Source organism: Prionailurus bengalensis, chromosome D2 (genome assembly GCF_016509475.1).
Source record: "Prionailurus bengalensis isolate Pbe53 chromosome D2, Fcat_Pben_1.1_paternal_pri, whole genome shotgun sequence".
Taxonomy (NCBI): Eukaryota; Metazoa; Chordata; class Mammalia; order Carnivora; family Felidae; genus Prionailurus; species Prionailurus bengalensis.
The window spans coordinates 16,914,700-16,934,973 of record NC_057351.1 but is presented as its reverse complement, the minus strand read 5'-3'; the positions used below and the strand labels follow the sequence as shown (position 1 = coordinate 16,934,973).

Genomic DNA, 20,274 nt, shown 5'->3' with positions numbered 1-20,274 from the left:
GACAACACACAGGGCTTTGGGCTTTTTTGCAATGCTGTCTGCACTCAATTATTTAATTGATGTAATTTGCATCACACTGTTGTGTATTTCATTTACTTTCCAACCTATTTTTTTCCAATTTTTTATTCTCTATTTTTTCCAAGTCTCAAGCATTTCAGAGAAAGCATGCTCAAATTTATTTTGTCCTCCCCACCCCACGTTATAGTCCATGTGAGGCACGGCATTCAACAAATACTTTTACTTTTTAAATCAATCATATGTGAAAGCTCCCTCAGGATCTATATGTATTAAAAAAACAGACCCTTGTCATTTATGTTCCTAGGTCCTGGGTCACATGGCCGACATTACATTTCCTTCATTTAGGGATGTGCAAATGGCATCAAATCCACTTTTTAGAGCCAATTCACACTTTGTGTGTCTGAAATTTCCCATTCAAGAGAGTCCCCCAAAAACAGATCTGATTTGATCACAATTTGGATAGTAAGCAGAACACTTATTTAAATTAGCTAACAGCTTCCTACCTATCATCCCCATATACAAAAATAAACCAAAAAAACCCCCCAAAAACCAAAAAAACAAAACCTGGGCTCATAAAACAGTATTTCAGTAACAAGGATGTAAGAATACTGAATCCTAATTAAAGAAGAGAGATATAACATTGTAATACCAATTTTATCCAGCGTAAGAAAAATTTTAAGCTTTATTTTGATAAAACATTTCAGATTCCCTCATATCACAGCATATCAATAAGCAAGATGTACATGTACTGATTTTATCCTACATGTCAAGCCCCAAATTCCCAATCCCAGGTAAGCAAGTTGCAAAATACAAGTGCCGATAATTTAACTATAGGTAGTATTTTAAAGAAAAGTGAGTGTTCAGCACTTTAAATTAAATGAGGCTTTAATCAAAGAGAGACTTAATACCACAGGGTGTCTTTTTTGCAACAGTAATGAATTCAATCAAGTCTGTGATTCCAAGCTCGAGCGACAGTGTTCTGTTTGAGGCAAACAAGCAAAGGCAATCAACTCTTCGGTGGTATATTACAGTATGTACTATATATTTTTGGACAATTTCATTCCATTTTTAGCACTTGGGAATCTAAGGAAACAAGAATTAGAGAAGAGCTCTGATTCCACTTTGGGGAATGCAATGTAATGGCTCTGTCTTGGCACAAAGGTACACTGTAACACTGGTGGTGGTCTTTGATTAACTTCCCACGGTAATTGAATCACCAACAACTATAACTCTGATCAAGGAACACACAGATTTTACCAGAAGAAAATTCTGTACTTCCAGTTTTAAAAAGCAAACGGTTCTATGAAGACGCAACCATTTGAATTATCTGAGTATATACATTTAAGTTTTTACAACTTCATGCCTTAAGTTTTGACTTCCAAAGTATCATTTCCTGGACCCAACATCAAATATTTACACGCTATGTGTTTCACACAATATAATTTTAGAAACCGTAAGTTGCACAAAGTAATCGTAAAAGTTTTTATCAAATTCATGTTTCCAGTGATCTTAAAAAAGACAATTTATAGTTGTTTTTTTGTTATCTAGAAAATCCTAACTGTATGTGAAAAATTAATCAAAGAAAATCTGTAACTCTGATAGTTTTCCACCCTTAAAAGGCATCGCTAAAAATAAATAAAAGGGCTCCTCTGCCAATGAGTAATGACGTCAAGGAGCTTCACAACCCTAAGCCACTCTTGAAAGCAATTTTAAGTTTTACCTAATTTCCAGTCTTAATATCACTATTTTAATTCAGGAAAAAGATATGACCTTTTGAAGTCCGTGGCATCAGAAATGGCACTTTTGGACAAGAATCACAACTGAAAGCTAGTGGAAAAATGAACCTGAGCACAATTTCTCTCCACGGATGAGAGATATGCTCAAGGTACAGTAGAAACAGTAGTTCAGAAACCTTGGGAAGCTCAAATATCTTGAGCTATTTTTGTTTCACTAAACAATCTGAAGCATTATATTCACTTTTAAGAATAAAGGAAAATATAAAACATGAAACATGCAGTAGGAGTCACCAAAAGTTCGTTTCCTCCCTTTGCTTTGGGCACACTGTCTCACTTTTTTGTTCTCTACTTTGTTACAAAAAAACCAAAAGCAGATCTCTGCTGAAAGCAGTCATACTTGAGAACACTATAGGGTGTGCATATGATTTTTTCTCTTTCCCCATCCACCCAGACCTGAAATCTACATAAATATTTCCATGTATACTTTTCTCCCATTTGCATGAAGTCTGAGCCACTATATAATTTACATGGAAAAAATCGGGGGAGGCAGCTAAAAATCATTGGCGGTTGCCAGGTTCCTCAGTGTGTCCTGCTTCTTTAATCATTTTTATTTTTTTAATATGATAAAGACAAAAGCTCCAGCTGGAAATTCACACAGTTCAGGAACATGTTGAAAATGTTTTTTACCATAGTCCTTAAGATTCAAGTAAATGCTCCCAAATCAAGTATCATAAAGCTGCTAATTAGCAGCTCAAAATAATCAGCCATTCAAATGACGTTGGAAATGTTTGCTGAACTGTTTTTATGAAAGCTCCCCCTTGTATTCTAGAAGGTTCCAAGTACTAGTCCACAAACTAGCCACTTTTAAGAAGGAATTCTTTTGACCAAAATGTACCCTAAAACCAATCTTCTCAATTCCTTTCTTTTCCCAAAGTTGTTCAATCACATTTTAAGGTGGGGAAGTATATGACCCAGGGTGTTTTGTATGGAACTGTACTCTTTAAGAAACCTAACATTTTAGTCAATGGGGAAACTTCACAACATACTTAAACCCTACGTATTTTAGATATGATTTCTCTGTGCTGCATAAAATATACTGTAAGGAAGTGTGTTTTGACTCAAAGGATACACTGAAATGCTGCAGTATGACAACATATTCTTAGCATAACTTAAAAGGAAAGCATGTATTTTAACAATTCCAATGTTTTGTCATTGGGGCTTAATTGGAACTTTCTTTTCTTTTTCCTTTTGATTCTGCATTTCTGTTTGAGAGGGCATCTTTTATTTTTAAGCTGTGTTTGAGACTATAAAGAATATGCTAATGCAACTTAATATATAAATATAAATAATATATGAGCAACATATACGTATACATATACCCACGACGCGAGCATCAGACCACTGATGTTGTACTTTCGGGGTTCACACGAATAAGTCTAGATGCGTTCCTCAGGTCCTGGAGTTGCTTGGCAGGTTTCCCCACACCTTCCTCAAACCTTTTCTCCACCACGGGGAGGACGGTCTCATATAGAAAGGATGCATTCTGTCTGATAAAGGCCTTTTTCTCTGGATCCTGCTCACACCGAAGGCTATAATCCACATGCTGCACAGCGACCAAAATGATCTCCACCAGGCTCTCCAAAAGTACCATGTGCAGCTCGGGGAAATACAGCTTCAGTGCCTCTTCCAAGAAGCCCATGGTCTGTTTGGTAAAAGCAACCACCGTGTAGCTCAGGTTCACCCAGCAGTCGTCCCCGGTGTACTGCTCAAAGTTCCTCACCCCACAACTCTTCATCTCCTCTTTGAGCTTGCCCAGGGCCTCTGGAGTCATCAAGTTCATCCTCCTCCACATCTCCTCAGAGTTGCGATGTTTAGTGGCTTCGATGATAATTTCTTTGTAACTGTGCAAGGCCCCTTGGATGTCTTTCACCAAAAGGGCATGGATGATGAAGGTGAGGTCCAGTCCGATGTCACCCAGTTGCTGACAGTGCTCCTTGGCCACTTTGACACACTCAGCCGCTGTAGAGAGGCTCTCCTTACTGTCAAACACCTGCTTGCTAAAAGCATCCACGAACATGCCCATGGCTGATCTCGCCCAGACCACAAAGGCAGAGTAGCAGCCACTGTCAGTGCCTGCAAAATCCGTCTCGAATTCCCTTGCAGTCTCAAGGAGGCTCGTAAAGAAGACGTGGCATAGCTTATGGATGTAGAGTAAAGTGGCACCCTCGATGCGAAGCTGGCGGATTGCAGTATGCACAGCTGCTGCCCTGTTTCTCAAAAACAGCTCACAAGCCTTTGTGCACTGGCCAAGCCGGATTAGTTGAGAAACTGCCCTTCGAGTAGCCTTGGGACCACCTCTCAGGGAACGATCTGGGGAGAGTTCAAAAACTAGCACCTCCGTGAGCTGTCGGACGCGCTCATCCACTTTGGCCCTTAGTTCTTTAACAGGCGGTGGGCTGGGCTTATCTTCCAGGTAATGGTTCAATTTGTCCAGCAGGTCAACGGCCCCTTCGAAGTCCCTCTGGGCGATACAGACATCCAGGTCTTCAGGCAACTCCTGGATCCACTCCATTGAGAGGTCCACCTTCTCTTCTTCTACCTCAGGAACAGCTGGTTCGTCCTCTTCTTCGTCCTCAAATGGGTTACTGGCCTTGGAAGGCACCTGCGGTGGTCCTCGTGGGGCCGCTGCCTCCTCCTGTTCCCTGCGTCTTTTTTCACTGAGGGCCCTCTTGGTTTCCTCCAGCACTTCCAGCCACTCTCGTTTGATTTTAGCATTTTCCGCCTGAAAAATACGGCTCTCGGGAAACATTAGCAGCTTGAACATGTCTTTCATGGGCGGGTTGTCCTTGACATTGACCACGGCCAAACCATCCAGGGGATAGAGGGCGTTGTAGCGATACATCCCACGCCTCTGAGGCAGCCAGGTGGCCACCAGCAAACAGTCGTTCATGAGAAAGCCGTGCACCCGCTGCAGTTGGGCCATGTGGTCCGCCTCGTATTCCACCAAATCCCCGTTGTACACCAGGTACTGCCCCGGCGTCTCCAGCAGGTGCCTGCAACCTTCCACCTTCTCAAGCAGAGTGGTAAGAGTGCGCTGCTTCCCTTCCTCGCCCGGACCCGCACCGTCGCGGGAGGCGCCCCCGGGTGTGGGAAAAAAGCCAGCCTGGCCCCGCAGGTGGTCTCGGCCCCCCGCGCCACCTCCTCCTTCCTCTCCTCCAGAGGCCGCGGCGGCCCCGGCGGCGGCGGCGGCAGCCGGGAGCAGGGTAAGCGGGATGCTCTCCAGGCTGCTCTTCTGCTCCGTCAGCAAATGGCTGAGCTGATACATCTCGCTCTCCAGGTAGGAGATCTCGCGGGCAGTCTCTATGAACTGCCGGTAGTTCTGGTAGACGTTGCGCTTCAGGTTCTGCGCCGTCTCCTCCGCCAGCGCCTGGATGCGCTGCCGGTGCTCCTGCAGGTCCCGGTCCCCGTCCGACTGCTGCGAGAGCTGCTTCACGTACAGCCGGGCCTCAAAACCCCCCGATTCCAGCTGCCGCCGCAGACGGCTCGCCCCACTGTCCGACATCGCCATCGCCATTTCCCTCCGAGTCTCACGCAGTCGCTGTCACTACCGCCTCCGCGGGTGCCGCGGCGGTCGAGACCCACCCAAGTCCCGCGGAGCTCCAGGGCTGAGGAAGCAGGACGGAAGGGAGACGAGTACGCCTGCGCCCGGGTCTGAGTCTCAGACTGCGCCTGCGCAGGGGCCGAGCGCAGACAGCGCGCCTGCGCGGGAACGCCAGCGGCTAGGGCTCATGCGCCGGAGGCTCTGTTGCGGAAGAGAGTGGAGGGCGAGGCAGCGAGACGTGGGTACTGCGCATGTTCTGAGCGTGACGTTGGTATTTGAAGTTAGTGGCGAAGCGTAAAGGCGGTAACCGGTTTCTTGAAACCTTCCTCTAGACCAAGGCCTGGGAACCCACGTTTTGAACCCACTAAGAGGTGTCATGCTGAGTTCTCTACTTTAAGCCGCAGAATCTTGGCTTCGGCGTTTGGGGCAAATTCAGTTTTCGTTCTCGAGCCGGTTATTCTTGAATTCTCGCGAGATCGGCGGGCTGCCTCGAGAGTAGCCCGAGAGCCAGTATCTCCTAGGAGCCGGGTCAGGCCGCCGCCGCCGCTTCAGAGAGGTGGAGTCGCGGCCTCCCCCGGGGGCCCGCTTAACGCCGGCGAACGCCGCCTGGGATCCCGGCAGAGATGGATGAGGATCTGGTGTTGGCACTACGGCTTCAGGAGGAGTGGAACTTGCAGGCGTCGGAGCGCGACCGGGCCCAGGCGCCCTTGTCGCTGGTGGACGCGTCCTGGGAGTTGGTGGACCCAACCCCGGATTTGCAGGCCCTGTTTGTGCAGTTCAACGATCGGTTCTTTTGGGGCCAGCTGGAGGCTGTCGAGGTGAAGTGGAGCATGCGAATGACCCTGTGAGTCTCGAACCCCGCTGGGGAAAAGAGACCGGCTGGCAGCTCTTCTGCAGCCGCCGGCCGCGAACTTCTCCTCTTTCTCCGTCCCCAGTGGTCCCAGGGCCTGTGAAATGCGGGGGGTGGAGGGGAGTGTCGGTGTCGGTCTTGTTTTGGGCCAGCATCTCCTGGTGTATCTCTCCCTTCCCTTCTCTCTCTCTCTCTCTCTCTCTCTCTCTCTCTCTCTCTCGTGCTCAAACAACTTGAGGAAAGCTGTGTGGGCCATCTCGCCAAGAGTTTGATTTATAAAGGACACAGTGAGGGGCGCCTGGGTGGCTGAGTCAGCTAAGTGTCTGACTCTTGGTTTTGGCTCAGGTCATGATCCCACGGTTGGTGAGTTGCATCCCCCTCCCCCATTGGGCTGACAGTGTGGAGCCTGCTTGGGATTCTCTCTCTTTCCCTCGCTCTGTTCGCGCGCACGCGCTGTCTCTCTCTCCCGAAATAAACTTAAAAAGCAAATAAAGGACACAGAGAAAAGGATATTCCTTTGTTTTTTGTTGTTTTTGAGAGAGAGTGAGCACGAGCGGGAGGGGGGGGGGCAGGGGGAGAGGGAGAGAGAATCCCAAGCAGGGAATCTCCACACTGAGTGTGGAGCCCCAGGTGGGGCTCGAACTCAAGGACATAAGATCATGACCGGAGCTGAAAGCGCGAGCCACCCAGGGGCCCCGAAAAGATATTTCTCTGAATCTCCCGCCGCTTGAAAATCAATTAACACATTCCAGATTTGTCTTATGGTAGTGCTTTGGGACCCAGGAGGGAGAAGCGAGTCTGCCCCCAAAAAAGAATGCTGAGGACACAGGGAAGCCTCCCAAGGGTGGGTGTTGTCCTTTTCCATGCTCGTTAAGACACCACCACTTAGTACTGAGCTCAGGTGTTAGAAGGGTTGACTGTTTCCATATTGCTGGACCCAAGGGATCTTAGGGGATGCCTCTAAAAGGATCCCTTTCCCACCAAGAAGAGAAGTCCCAATTTGAAATCATCTATTCCTGCACATGAACTGAGCTAACAAGTTTAAGATGGGGTTGTGTTCTATGTGCTTGTCTTTGAAGTGCTACACGACAGCCTTAAGTAAGCCAGGTTAAGATAATGATATAAAACTGTGTGTAAAGAACAAATCTCCTTCATAGAGGCTTCTGTTACCGCTTTGGAGACGTGCTCATGGCGGCCTGGCTGTAATCACCGCAAACCGATTACAGTTTGTAGGGAGGAGACTGGGCGCAGCAGAGGAGGATGATCTTCTTTGGGCTCTTGCAGCCTGGCAAGGCCAAGGGACAGTCACTGCCTGGCTGGGGCAAGGGATGTCACTACCATTCACACATCTTTCTCCCTAGGGTGAGATGCAAATATCTCCTGACAAAGAGGGTGTCCTGGTGGGAACTAGTGTGAAGTGATTTACTCTTTCATTTCTATTTCCCTTTTGTGTATATTTGGTAAATAATGCTTTTGTGGTGGTTGTTTTCCAGGTGTGCTGGGATATGCAGCTATGAAGGGAGGGGCGGAATGTGTTCCATCCGGCTCAGTGAACCTCTTTTAAAGTTGAGACCGAGAAAGGATCTTGTAGAGGTATCCTTTGCATAAACTTGGTTCTTACCTCAGTTATTTAAAAATGCTTATTATTGATTTAGACTGATGTGAATTCACCTATACATGTAAAAAAAAAATTTATTTCCTCACAACTTTAATTGCAGGGCCAATAATAATGATTACCTTATATTTTTATGGTTCTTCACAGGTAAAGTTTTTCAGGTATAATACCGGATTTGAGCTTTACAAGCACCTTGTTTATGTGCAGTGTGTGTTGTCCTCATTTTTATAAATGAAGAAATTTAAGGTTCAGAGAGCGTAAGTAAGCTAGTTTAAGTTACATACTGAGAAGCAGAGAAGAATCAGGACCCATATCTTCCTATTGAGGCACACAAATTTTGATTGTCCTCTGTTCAGCCACAATGACGCTGTCCTCCCAGAACATCTCGCTGAGCTGGTAGAACCAGCCCGCGTGAGTGAGGGCACTTGACTAGCAAAATGGAGCCATAGGAGCTCCCGGATTATGGTTAGTTTGAGTTTAGAAGATGTCTGAAATTCCTCAAGATATACCCAGTAGGACTTGTCTTGCCCCAATTGTATAACTTGAAACGTAGGCACCAAAGAAGATAGAGTGGTAGAGGCTGGATGGGACGTACATTAAAATATGCTTGGAAATACAAAAGATGCTGTTTTTAAGGATAATAAAAGGTAATGGGTTGCAGAACACTGTGACTACATTTAACACTCTTGAGCTGTACACTTAAAAATAGTTAAGATGTTAAATTTTGTGTTGTGTTTTTTTTTTTTACAATTAAAAAAAAAAAGTAAATGGCTACTAAACGTAAAATGGTACAACAGGAATACTTGATTAATAAAAAAGAAAGGAGGAATAAAGGAACAAAGCCCTCCAAAAAGAAGGGTAGGTGTGAAGACGATATCAGTAATTATATTAAATGTAAATGGACTAAGCACTGGTTTAAGACATGGAGTGACATACTAGATTAAAAGAGGTGTGCTTAAAGTCACACACACGTTAAATGTGAAAGGTTCAGAAAAAGTATATCATCCAAAACCCTAACAGAAAGCTATTGTAGCAAACTAAAGGTTTTAAGGGAAGAAGTTTTACTAGAAAAAAAAGCTCACGTTTTATAATAGTAAAATAATCTATTAAATAAAAACACATAATGATTCTAACAGTAATAATGTAGCTTTAAACTACATGAAGCATAAATGAGTAGAAGCAAAAAGAGAAGTAATCACCCATAATCATAGTTGCAGATGTTAAACACAACACTCTTGGTAACTCAGTGAATAAGCAGAAAAAAAACTGTAGACCTAAAACAAAAAAGTTGAACATAATTAACCAAATCCACCTTCTGAGGAGCCCTAATTAGAGTAGTAGTTGCATAATGAATATTTATTGTGTGAATGATTAAGTAAACACACGAACAGTGTTCTTTTTAAAGATAATGGGCGATGGGGGCGCCTGGGTGGCTCAGTCGGTTAAGCGTCTGATTGCAGCTCAGGTCATGATCTCAGTCTATGAGTTCAAGCCCCACTTTGGGCTCTGTGCTGACAGCTTAAAGCCTAGAGCCTGCTTCGGATTCTGTGTCTCCCTCTTCCTGCCCCTCCCCCACTCACTCTTCTCTCTCTCTCTCTGTCTCTGTCTCTCTCTCTCGTTCTCTCAAAAGCAAATAAACATTACAAAAAAATTTTTTTTAAAGTAACGGGCAATTGGGGCGCCTGGGTGGCGCAGTCGGTTAAGCATCCGACTTCAGCCAGGTGACGATCTCGCGGTCCGTGAGTTCGAGCCCCGCATCGGGCTCTGGGCTGATGGCTCAGAGCCTGGAGCCTGTTTCTGATTCTGTGTCTCCCTCTCTCTCTGCCCCTCCCCCGTTCATGCTCTGTCTCTCTCTGTCCCAAAAATAAATAAACGTTGAAAAAAAAAATTTAAAAAAAAATAAAGTAACGGGCAAGAAGAGAACGGAAAATGTGTGGTAATGCTGTCAAGTGAGCATTTGCTATTGGCAGAAAGTTACAATATCAGATCAGTGTAAGAAGGCCCACGGAGGAACAGTGTGACTCTGGCCTGTACATAAAGTAGCGACCCATATTATAATGAATAGGATTCAGGAAAGGAAAGGACTGAGTCTGGGTGAGGACAGAGAAGAAAAGCTTCATATGCTTTTCTTTAGCTTATTACTACCTAACATCACCACTCCTGCCTCTCACTCTTTATTGAGCACGTATTATATGCCAGATTTTGGACTAGGGTTCATCTAGTTAATAGCTAATCCAGTGTGTGCCTTTCCCGTAGCCCCGCAAGATTAGGATATCCCCATTTTAGCGACGAGCAGCAAGTTGTAACTTGTCCAAGGTCTTGTGCGTAATAAGTGACAAACCCTTGTGGTAGGCTCTAGTTTCCCTGGCCCTAAAGCTCTTGTCCTGTCCCCTCATCACTACCGCTGTGTGATTGCTACTGCTGCAAATGATAACATGGAGCTGAGCCTCATAGGACAGATCGGATTCTGACAAGTAGAGATGGTACAGGAAAACTACTCTTGGCAGAAGGAATAGGATGCCGTGAGCAAAATTGAGGCGTGAATCTCAGGGCATATGGAGGACTAGAAGTAGTTGCTTTTGGCCAGGTAGAGAACCCAGTGGTGGGAAATAGAGGTGTTTTGGGACCGTGTTGAGTAGAACCTTGAATCTAGCCTAAATGTGCAAAATAGAAAATACATAAAAATAGAAACGTTCAGTGTGGTGCCATGTGCCGCTTTCAGGATGTTTCCATTGAACCCCAGATTAGGGATCTAAATTTATTCCTCCTTTGTAAGAATAGTTACTGATCATGACTTTAGAATGTTGGACAAAATTGAAATGTGAGTCCTAGTAGAGTGGCATTTACTTGAAAAGATTAAGTTCATTTTCAGAGATACAGAGTCGATCATTGTAAAAGGGGTGTTTTCACAATGACCAAGTTACAGTGCTTGACACACCCGTTTTTCTATTCGGCATAATTTGATAAGCCTACGATTCATTAATGGCAATCTGGTTCTTCTGGCAGGAATTCTTTTTATAAAAATTATGAACAAGGTTTGTTCTTGAAGACCTGTATGACTTTCACTTTTAAAAAAACGTCTTCATATTTGTTAGGACCAATTATGAAACAGCAGCTTTAAATACTTTTAATTCTGCACCTAAATGTCTGCATTCGTGGTGTGGGAATGAGCAGGAGCGTGGTGATGGTGTTGTTTTAAGTCAGAGATTTTTGGAATTTCTCTAAGTACAAACTCAGACAAAATCTGGGCCAGTCACAGGATTTACCTTCAGATGCTATTCACCAGAGCAGTAGGTTTTAGTGTTTGTTTGTGTGTTTTAAAATTTTACATATTCAGAAATCCCCAAACTATGGAAAGCTGTACACAGAGAAATGTCCCACCCCATCCCTGTATCCAGAACTCCCCAATTACTGTATGACACTCTTGCCATTAGTTTCTTTTTTCTTTTATTGTTGTTTTGCAAATATTTATGTCCATTCTTATTCCCTCTCCTGATCACATAACATACTTCTTACACGATATATTGTGTACTGTCTTCTGCCTTTCGCCTTTTTCATTAAAACCATGTACTCTGGGGGCGCCTGGGTGGCTCAGTTGGTTAAGCGGCCAACTTCGGCTCAGGTCATGATCTCACACTCCGTGAGTTCGAGCCCCGCGTCGGGCTCTGTGCTGACAGCTCAGAGCCTGGAGCCTGTTTCAGATTCTGTGCCTCCTTCTCTCTCTGACCCTCCCCTGTTCATGCTCTGTCTGTCTCTGTCTCAAAAATAAACAAACATTAAAAAAAAAAAAAAAAAAAAGCATGTACTCTGTAGGTTCCTCCAAATGATTTCAGAGATCTTTTTCATTTTTTTTTTAACTCTATATAGAATTTTGTAAGGATTTTCCATAGTTCATTCAACCAGGTCTCTATTTGCTAGACACTTACTTGCATTGTTTTGCTACCATAAACAATGCCACCATGAAAATACCTTGCACCTATGACCTTTCCTATTAGCTTAGGTATTGCTGGGTCAAGGGATAAATGCTTTTGTCATTTTGTGAGATGTTACCAAATTCTCTTCCGTGGGGGTTTATAAAACATTTTGCACCTCCTGCCAGAGACAGCTGGGAACGTTTGCTTCCCTTAGCTTTACTAATGGGGTCAAACTTCGGGAATTTACTCCTCTAGATAAGCGAGAGGTAGCATGGATTTGTAATTATTTTTATAAATGAAGTCGAACATTTCTTTTCATGTTTATGGGTCATTTACGTTTTTCTGTGAGCCATCTATAACCTTTACCCACTTAAAAATTGGATTTTAGGTCATTTTCCTGTTGACTTCAGTCGGTCTTATGTTTGAAGAATTAGTAGCCCGTGAGAGGCATTGCACGTTGTTCTGAATTTGTCTTTTCACTCAATGCCGCTTTCTCCCCCATGCGGAATTTTAAAATTCTTTTGTAGTTGAGCTCATTGATCTTTCCTTTTGGATTCTGAGTAAGAATTAAAAGGGCTTTCCTGCGACAGGAGTCCTTGACCTGGGATCTGCAGAACTTCAGATATCATGCGCTGAGTTTTGTGAATGTATGTGTACGTAATTTTTCTAGCAAAATGGTTCATGACTTAACAGTTTCTGAAAGGAGCCTGTGATCCAAGGGAAGTTAGGTCCCCAGGTAGAGAAGGAAAATGCATTTCTCTCTTCAAAAGCGCCCTAACAAATGCATTTGTATGTTTCTGTTTCAGACCCTCTTGCATGAAATGATCCATGCCTATCTATTTGTCACTAATAACGATAAAGACCGGGAAGGGCACGGCCCAGAGTTCTGCAAACATATGCATCGCATCAATCGCCTGACCGGAGCCAACATAACGGTGTGTAAAGCCGCGCGCGTTTATGATTTTTAGTCACTAAAAATCATAAAAATAGACAACAGGGTGGAATCACTAAAAATAGACAACAGGGTGGAAACGAATACCGACTTTGAGGATTTTCCACGGTGGGTGGTAAGACAGGCCAAGAGAAGCTGACTGGCTTGTTTGGGCCTCACAGTAGCGCCCTTGCTGTCGCCTCGCGGCACATCTGGTGTGACATGTTGTGCATGGTTACCGCAGGCCCACGGTACCTCTGGGTTATGACATTTGTCTCTTTGTTAACTTAGTTTTCTGGATTACGGCCTCCTCCTCCGATAGTTCCTGTGCTCTGTCATTTCATGTGTTGTTACACTCACTGAAAGTCTTCCTTGATTCCTCTTTCTGCATAATATTGTAGGAAGCGGAGCCTGGGGTCAAAAAAGCGTGAGGAGTCCTGACTGCTTGGGTTGAGATGCTGGCTCTGTGGATGGTTAACTGGGGGGCCTCCTCCCTAACTTCTCTGCACCCCCGCGTACTCCCAGGCAGCACGAACTCATCTGCGGGTCCTTGGGGGGGATCAGAGGAGAAAATACAAAACGTCGTAGCCTGGTTTGAGCACAAGTTAAATACAGGTTGTTTTTATTACTGATGTATTTTATCAAGTGACCGTAATGTCTTTAGTTTTTTTTTTTTTTTAATTATTTTGAATGTTTATTTATTTTAGAGAGAGAGAGACCACAAGCAGGGGTGGGGGAGAGAGAGAGGGAGACACAGAATTCAAAGCAGGCTCCGGGCTCTGAGCTGTCAGCACAGAGCCCGACATGGGGCTCGAACCCATGAACCGTGAGATCGTGACTTGAGCCAAAGTCAGACACTTAGCCGACTGAGCCACCCAGGGGCCCCAGTTCTATATCTTAGTTCCTACAAAGATTTAATTCTTTGGTGTGTTTGGTTATTTCCTGCCTTTAAAGGGCGGTAAAGACCGGTGTGGTGGAAAATGGAAATGTTCACCTTCTGTGTGTTTTTTTTTTCTAGCTATTGGTTTTCATTTTCTCCAGAGCTCTTTTCATTATTGCATAGAGCTCCTTCAACGTCAAGAAAGTAGCTTGCATTAAAAATCAGTCCCATCAAATCCAGATTAGCAGAACAACTATGGAGCTGCTAGTACAGTACAAAAGGCTTTTAGTTTCCTCACTGGTGTTTTCACTTTAAGCAAAGTCCTGGTATACTTCCTCTTGTTCACTTGGAAAAAGAGCATCTATTCTTTTATCTCGGCCGTCTGTGTGTTTTCATTTAGGAGGTTTTATCGAGTGGACACCCCTTGCTTTTACAGGTTACATCCTGTTATAACAAACTCCGCAGGGCATCCAGTTTCACAATTTTATTTTAGTGACTACGTCGTTAAAGAAGTCACATCCCCATGCTGGAGGAGGAGTTACAGGACTTGGAAGCAAAACAGATCCCACTCCCTGATCTCTTTGGCCAAGAAATGAAGCGAAGAAGCGGCCGGGCATTCCCGATCTCTTTGCCCCTAAACCTCTGCCCTCCAGTTCCTTCTGTGCCTCATATACTGTGCGTTACTGATATGCTTGCCAAGTGATACGAGATTTTTGCTTAGGATGGAGAGGTGCTATAAAACTAGGTGTAGAGTTATGGAAGGCTTCACATTCCCTTAGGGGAATTTATTAGAAAACTCAGTCTCTGGTTAAGAAAAGTCTCACTGGGGCGCCTGGCTGGCTCAGTCGGTAGAGTATGCCACTCTTGATCCTGAAGTTGTGAGTTCAAGCCCCATGTTGGGTGTGGAGATTACTTAAAAATTAAAATAAAAAAGTCTCATCTATAGATGCTCCTTATCTTGTACAATAGTAACATTCCACTGAGAAGAGAGAAGAAAAAGGTACTCAGGGTTATTTAGGATTACCCGCTTTTATTTTTTATTTATTTTTTTAAAAGACACTTTCCGGGGTTTTGTTGTTGTTCTTAAAAAAATTTTTTTAATGTTTATTTATTTTTGAGAGAGACAGAGTACAAGTGGGGGAGGGCAGAGAGAGAGGGAGACACAGAATCCGAAGCAGGCTCCAGGCTCTGAGCTGTCAGCACAGAGCCCGACGCGGGGCTCGAACTCACGAACTCTGAGATCACAACTTGAGCCGAATTCAGACACTTAACTGACTGAGCCACCCAGGCGCCCCAGATTATCGGTTTTTAAATGGTGCCCTGCTATCCTCCAGGCCCCCGAGGTGGTAGGGCTAACTTTCCTTTCAGACCTCTTTGATCTGTCCTCTGCTTGGGTTCTGAGTAAGGTCCCATCTAGAAGGTGAAAAGAAAGGATCCCATGTAAGGATCAAAAAGCACATTCGCAGAGAATTTCATTTGAGTCAAGAAGTGAAGCTTTCCATTCACCCAGGCAGCAAGCAGGTACTCACTGTGCCGGAGCCTAAGTTAGCCACTAGGGGAACAAAGACGAAAACGATCCTGGGGAGCCTTTGCCTTAACCAGATAAAATGCTGCCCCATGAGGCTCGTTACAGAGACCAGAGCAAAGAGCTGCAGGGCTGTGGATAGCGGGTGTGGCAGAGGCCGGAACAGCGCAGGGTGCTGGGTGGCGGGGGCCGAGAATTTGCAGCAGGTGGTCCAGCACCCTGTGGTTCTGTCACCTCTGAGGGCAAAGTTGCCACTGAGCAGTGTTAACAGTTCTTCCTTATCATGGCACTATGCACAGTTTTGTCTTTATCCAAATATTTGATTGTTTTACGATTTGGTCTCTAAAACTTCTAGCATGTGATAGAACTTTTGGCGAGTCAGAAAGTATTTTCTTTTGTCTTCTGATCTTGCGGTTTTCTATCTTCACACAGTTCCTAGAGTATGAACTGCTGCCCTTCCATTAACGTGAAATTTCGAACAGAAGCTAAATCTAGTTGCCACCTTCCCCCGGGTATCCCTGCAGAGAGCTCTCGGAAGCTGCAAGGTTGAAACCGAGAAAAGGCTGCCCGTGTATTTTCTGGAAATCGTTAACCTGCCCCTCCTAACGCCTACCGCGTTCTGTCCGCGCAGGTGTACCACACGTTCCACGACGAGGTGGATGAGTACCGGCGACACTGGTGGCGCTGTGACGGGCCGTGTCGGCACAGGAAGCCCTACTACGGCTACGTCAAACGCGCCACCAACAGGGCGCCGTCTGCTCACGACTACTGGTGGGCAGAGCACCAGCAGAAGTGTGGTGGCACCTACGTGAAGATCAAGGAGCCGGAGAACTACGCCCGGAAAGGCAAGGGGAAGACAAAACTAGGAAGGCAGCCGGTGGCCGAAAAGAAAGGTACTTCTGTCTGTCCTTCTGCCTCTGCCGAGACTGCGGCTGATGGCCCAAAAAGCCAGCCCTGGCCTGGGGAGGAGCAGTGTTTAGATGAGCTTAAGGATTGTTGCTGGTGTAGATGTTTGCAAGCGTGGACCTCAAAAGATCACGTTTTTTTTCTGAAATGGTGGTAGAAAAACGTACGCTGCTCTGTATGGAGGGGAGTTAAGGTAGAAATAGTTTGCACTGGCCATATCAGAAACTAAAAAGTCCCTTTGCTAGTGTGACTCACGCTGCTCTGTATGGAGCATTACATTAAAACTAAGGGAGAAATGGTTTGCACTGGCCATAATTAGAGGCTAAAGTCCCTTTCACGGTCTGGGCTCCCTGAGTCACTGGGAAACAGAAGGCAAAAAGATTGTCAAAATAAAAACAGGGATTCAAATAACAATGCCCGGAATCAGTCCTGACTCCACCCCTTCCTATCAGTTGGATTCTGTCCAAGTGACTTCTGTGGATGGACGTGTTTTCATTGGGAGAATGGGAAAAGGATATGACATGTATGTGCTGGTCCTTCATCTGCAAGATTTATCCGTTTCCTATGAAGTTCAGAGTCACTGCCTCTTGAAGAAGGAACCAGGTCGCTGAGTTAATGCTTCTTCCCTTGGCGAGTTGCTGATTGGATGCAGGAGCGTAATAAGCTGCCCTTCCCGAATCCGAAACATTACGTGAGTGGAGGCGCTAGAGGACGTCCGTGGGGAGATGACGCATCCTCATTTTGTGCGAGCCGGAGGAAAGCGAAGCATGTGGGAGCAGACTTTGCCCCCTGGGGCGGAACCGCAAGACCGCTATGTGATTTTCAAGGTCCAAGTGCCTTCGCTAGTGGCCCTCGGATGGTAGAACCCCTGATCTAAATAGGAGAGGATGTTGTTTTCTGGCCTTTGCCCCACCAGCGCCCCCTGACCGCTGCAGATCATCCCCCTCCCGACGAATAGGTAGTTGGTGCGGGGACCGAAGTTACAGAATAAAACCGTATTTCTTCATTTGGAAAAAAAAAAAACCTGTCCATTAGCTCGACATTTGTTACCGTGTTGATCTCGAGTCAGGAAAACCTCTGCTTTCTTTTGCAGATCAGCCCAACAGAGGTGAGACCCAGCTGTTGATCCCTTTCAGTGGGAAAGGATACGTCCTGGGAGACGCGAGCAATTCGCCTTCGTCCGGGAGATTTGTCGCTTCACACGCCGTCAATAAAACCCAAGATCTTTTAAGTCAAGACCACTCAGCAACAGCTCTGAGACCTAATTCTAAAATGGAGGTGAACTCTGAACAGAATGGTCCAAGCAAAAAAACCTCTCTCGTCGCCCCTGTTCTTGCTGCCAGTCGCCAAAATGTCGTAAGCAACTACTTTCCTAGAGTGTCAGCTGCCAACCAGAAGGCCTGCAGAAGTGTGAGTGGATCTCCACCAAAAAGCGGGGCAGTCCGCGACCTCCCTAAAAACTCTGTCTCTTCCACGTCTCACAGAAGGGTCCCCTCCTCTAAGATAGCCCCGAGAAATTCTTTAAAAGCCCCGGAATCAACACCTGTGACCGCGGCCTTGGACGGGAGCGGGCCCGAAGAGAGATTGCCAAGTAAACGAGCCAGGCTAGAAGACCAGTCTGTTTCTGACGAGCTTTTTATCAAGAAAGAGCAAGTGCAACGTGGTGGAAGTGATTCTAAGTGGAGTTCACGTCCTCCAGCTGCGGCTCAGAGCTCCAGCCCTTCAGCCAGTCAGAGCAGAGCGGTCAGTTGTCCTGTTTGTTGGAACGAAGTCCTAGAGTCGCAAATTAACGAGCACTTGGACCGGTGCCTTGAAGGTGCTAGCGTCGATGGCAAAAGTTGAAAAGGTCTTCGGAAAACAGACGGGTGTCACACGCCACCTGAATTACCTCACTAGTCTAGTGTCAGGCCCTCAGGAAGTTCTGGTACATACTCCGATTTGTCGGTTAGAATTTAGTTCTATTTTATATATACACATGAGATTATAATGAAAAATATTTTATGTTTTAAGGCGCTACCGTTGCCTTGTGTATACTGTAGCCCAGAGTTTACTCTGCATGTATACACGTAGAATTTTTAGATATTTGTGTTCTTGCGGTTAATCTTTTTATTTATACACCTTCCTCAGAATACTCCGTGAGGAATCCTGTCCGGTGTTTGGTTCGCTGAGCATTTCTTCAGTTACATTAAAACTCAGTCCTAGAACTGATGTTAATTTCATGATGTCAGACATACTGACCAAAAAACACAATCTGGGGTACACAGCATATTAGTTGTTTCAGGGTACTCAGAGGCTTGTTTTGTTTTTGTTTTTTTTCAATCTTCACAGGAAGTAAATTTTCTCTGTTTTAAAGAATTTTACTTCTGTCATCACTGAAAGGTGGCAGCAGATTTTAGGTTCAAGTACATAAGGAGTACAGTAAAATAAACCTTTTAGAATGTTGCCAGTAACAAATAGCTACTGCAGTTTCGTAGGCCAGGGTTGAGTGGTTTTCTCAACGCGTCGCCGAGTGAGTGGATCCGGCGCTACCCACCTGGAATGTACAACGTCACAGAGCTGCCTCGGTGGTGTTCACAGTAGCACGTTCTCTGGAAACAGTATTATGAGCCGTAAGCCAAAGTTGTAATCGTTCTAATAAAAAGGAATACCATTTGTGCATTTTGAAAAGTAGAATTCTTTTTGGAAATACTCCTTTCCACCTCTGGCAAAAAGACGAAGATACTTTCGTCTGCCGACTTTCTGTCTCTGGCGACGCCTCTAGCAGGTTGGTTGGCATATTCCCGAGAGTTCAGTTCACGGGTTCTCCCTTTTCTCGACTTTGTTGCAACACGACCTGTGTGTTCCTAAGGGGCCAGATCCCCAGTGTACAGTGGGGTGAGCTTCCCCGGGGGGGCCCCTGGGCGCCTGCTGCCCAGATCAAGTTAGAGAACGCTGCGGTTCCCGCAGGAGGTGTCCTCAAGGGTGCCCACTCCTGAAGTCCGAACCCACAACCTCCAAAGGTAACACGGTTTTCATCTCCGTCACCGCAGATGGGTGGGTGAGCTTGTTTTTGAACTTCATAAAGGTACTCTCCTCGCTGCTGCTGCCGGTGTAGATGTCTAAGTTCATTGTTTCATTGCTCTGCGGCGTTTGTATGAATATGCCAGCGTTCATTCATCCATTCCACTGCTGCTGGGCATGGGAGTTCTTTCCGATCTGGGGCTGCCCATCAGGAATAATGCTGCTGAGAACGTGCTTCCTCATTTCTGTTGGGCGTATACCCAGGATTGGAACTGCAGGGTAGATGTACGTCTCGCTTTACAAAATGCTGCCAGGGGACCCTCGGGCCAGCAGTATGGAAGCGTTTCAGGTATCCATCTGTCTTAACTATTATTTATTACCATCTATTATCTATTAATAGCTAATACCTTAACTATTATCTATTATTCCTTTTCATTTTAGCTTGTGTGGTAAAGTGTTGACAAGTTTTGATATTTCTTAAGTATGAAGTTAAAGAATAGTACTTAGTATTTACAGATAAAGGACTTCAAATATGTGTATTATGTTGCGTATCTGCCGTTACCTGCTTGCGTAGAGGATCATTTTCTCTTCATTTGGCAAATTATGTGCAGGTAAGCATTTTTTTGACTCAAAACTGTACAAGGTTCTGGGGCAACGAAGTAAAATGCCCCATGTCCGTAAGTTTTACAGCTTGGTTGGGGAGTGAGACAAGAGCGGATTAATTTGAACACAGGAAGTGCTCTGCCGGGTGCTGTGGGGACGTCAGGACTTCGGGGGATGTTTCCTGGATGAGACCACATCCAAGCTGGGTCTTCTAGGGTGAGTCAAGCTAGCCGGGTAAGGAAGGGTGGAAAGGGCCGAGCAGAGCGAAGGGGCACCAGAAAGGCGGTGGAGACAGACCACCACACTGTTCTGGCAGAAGTAAGCTGTTCCGAATGAACAGAGTAAGAGTAAGATGTGAGGGGTAAAGCGGCAGAAGGACGGCAGACAGGCCTAGCTGAATAGAGTTTCGGGGGTGGAGACCCTGTCTGTCACTTTGTCCACTTCGTGTGGCCCCTGAGAGTACACATCTTTTGATTCAGGGGGGGGGGGGGGGGTTGGAAAGATTTGTAAGCCAGAGAGTCAAGGACGTTTGAGAAGCGTTCAGATGGATTCTCCGGGGGCAACATCAATGGGCAGAGGAAGGGCACTGGCCGGGATGAGAGAGGGGTGGGCCGAGAAAGAGCCAGCTGGTAAAATCAAGAGGTGGTCAGGTTTAAGGGATGATGGAAGACTGTTGGCTGGCAAGAAAAGGGAAG

General features: G+C 45.5%; 2 protein-coding genes across 2 annotated transcripts; one reads left to right on the top strand and one right to left on the bottom strand.

The window, feature by feature from the left end:
- Positions 1-682: 682 nt before the first annotated feature.
- Positions 683-5,466, bottom strand: EXOC8 (exocyst complex component 8). Its single transcript, XM_043596308.1, has one exon. It carries the CDS (start codon positions 5,326-5,328, stop codon positions 3,148-3,150), a length of 2,181 nt encoding a protein of 726 aa, XP_043452243.1. The 5' UTR covers positions 5,329-5,466; the 3' UTR covers positions 683-3,147.
- Positions 5,467-5,547: 81 nt separating this feature from the next.
- Positions 5,548-18,634, top strand: SPRTN (SprT-like N-terminal domain). Its single transcript, XM_043596309.1, has 5 exons — positions 5,548-6,199; positions 7,699-7,798; positions 12,541-12,669; positions 15,702-15,963; positions 17,070-18,634. Exons 1-5 carry the CDS (start codon positions 5,979-5,981, stop codon positions 17,816-17,818), a joined length of 1,461 nt encoding a protein of 486 aa, XP_043452244.1. The 5' UTR covers positions 5,548-5,978; the 3' UTR covers positions 17,819-18,634.
- The last annotated feature ends 1,640 nt before the right edge of the window (positions 18,635-20,274 follow it).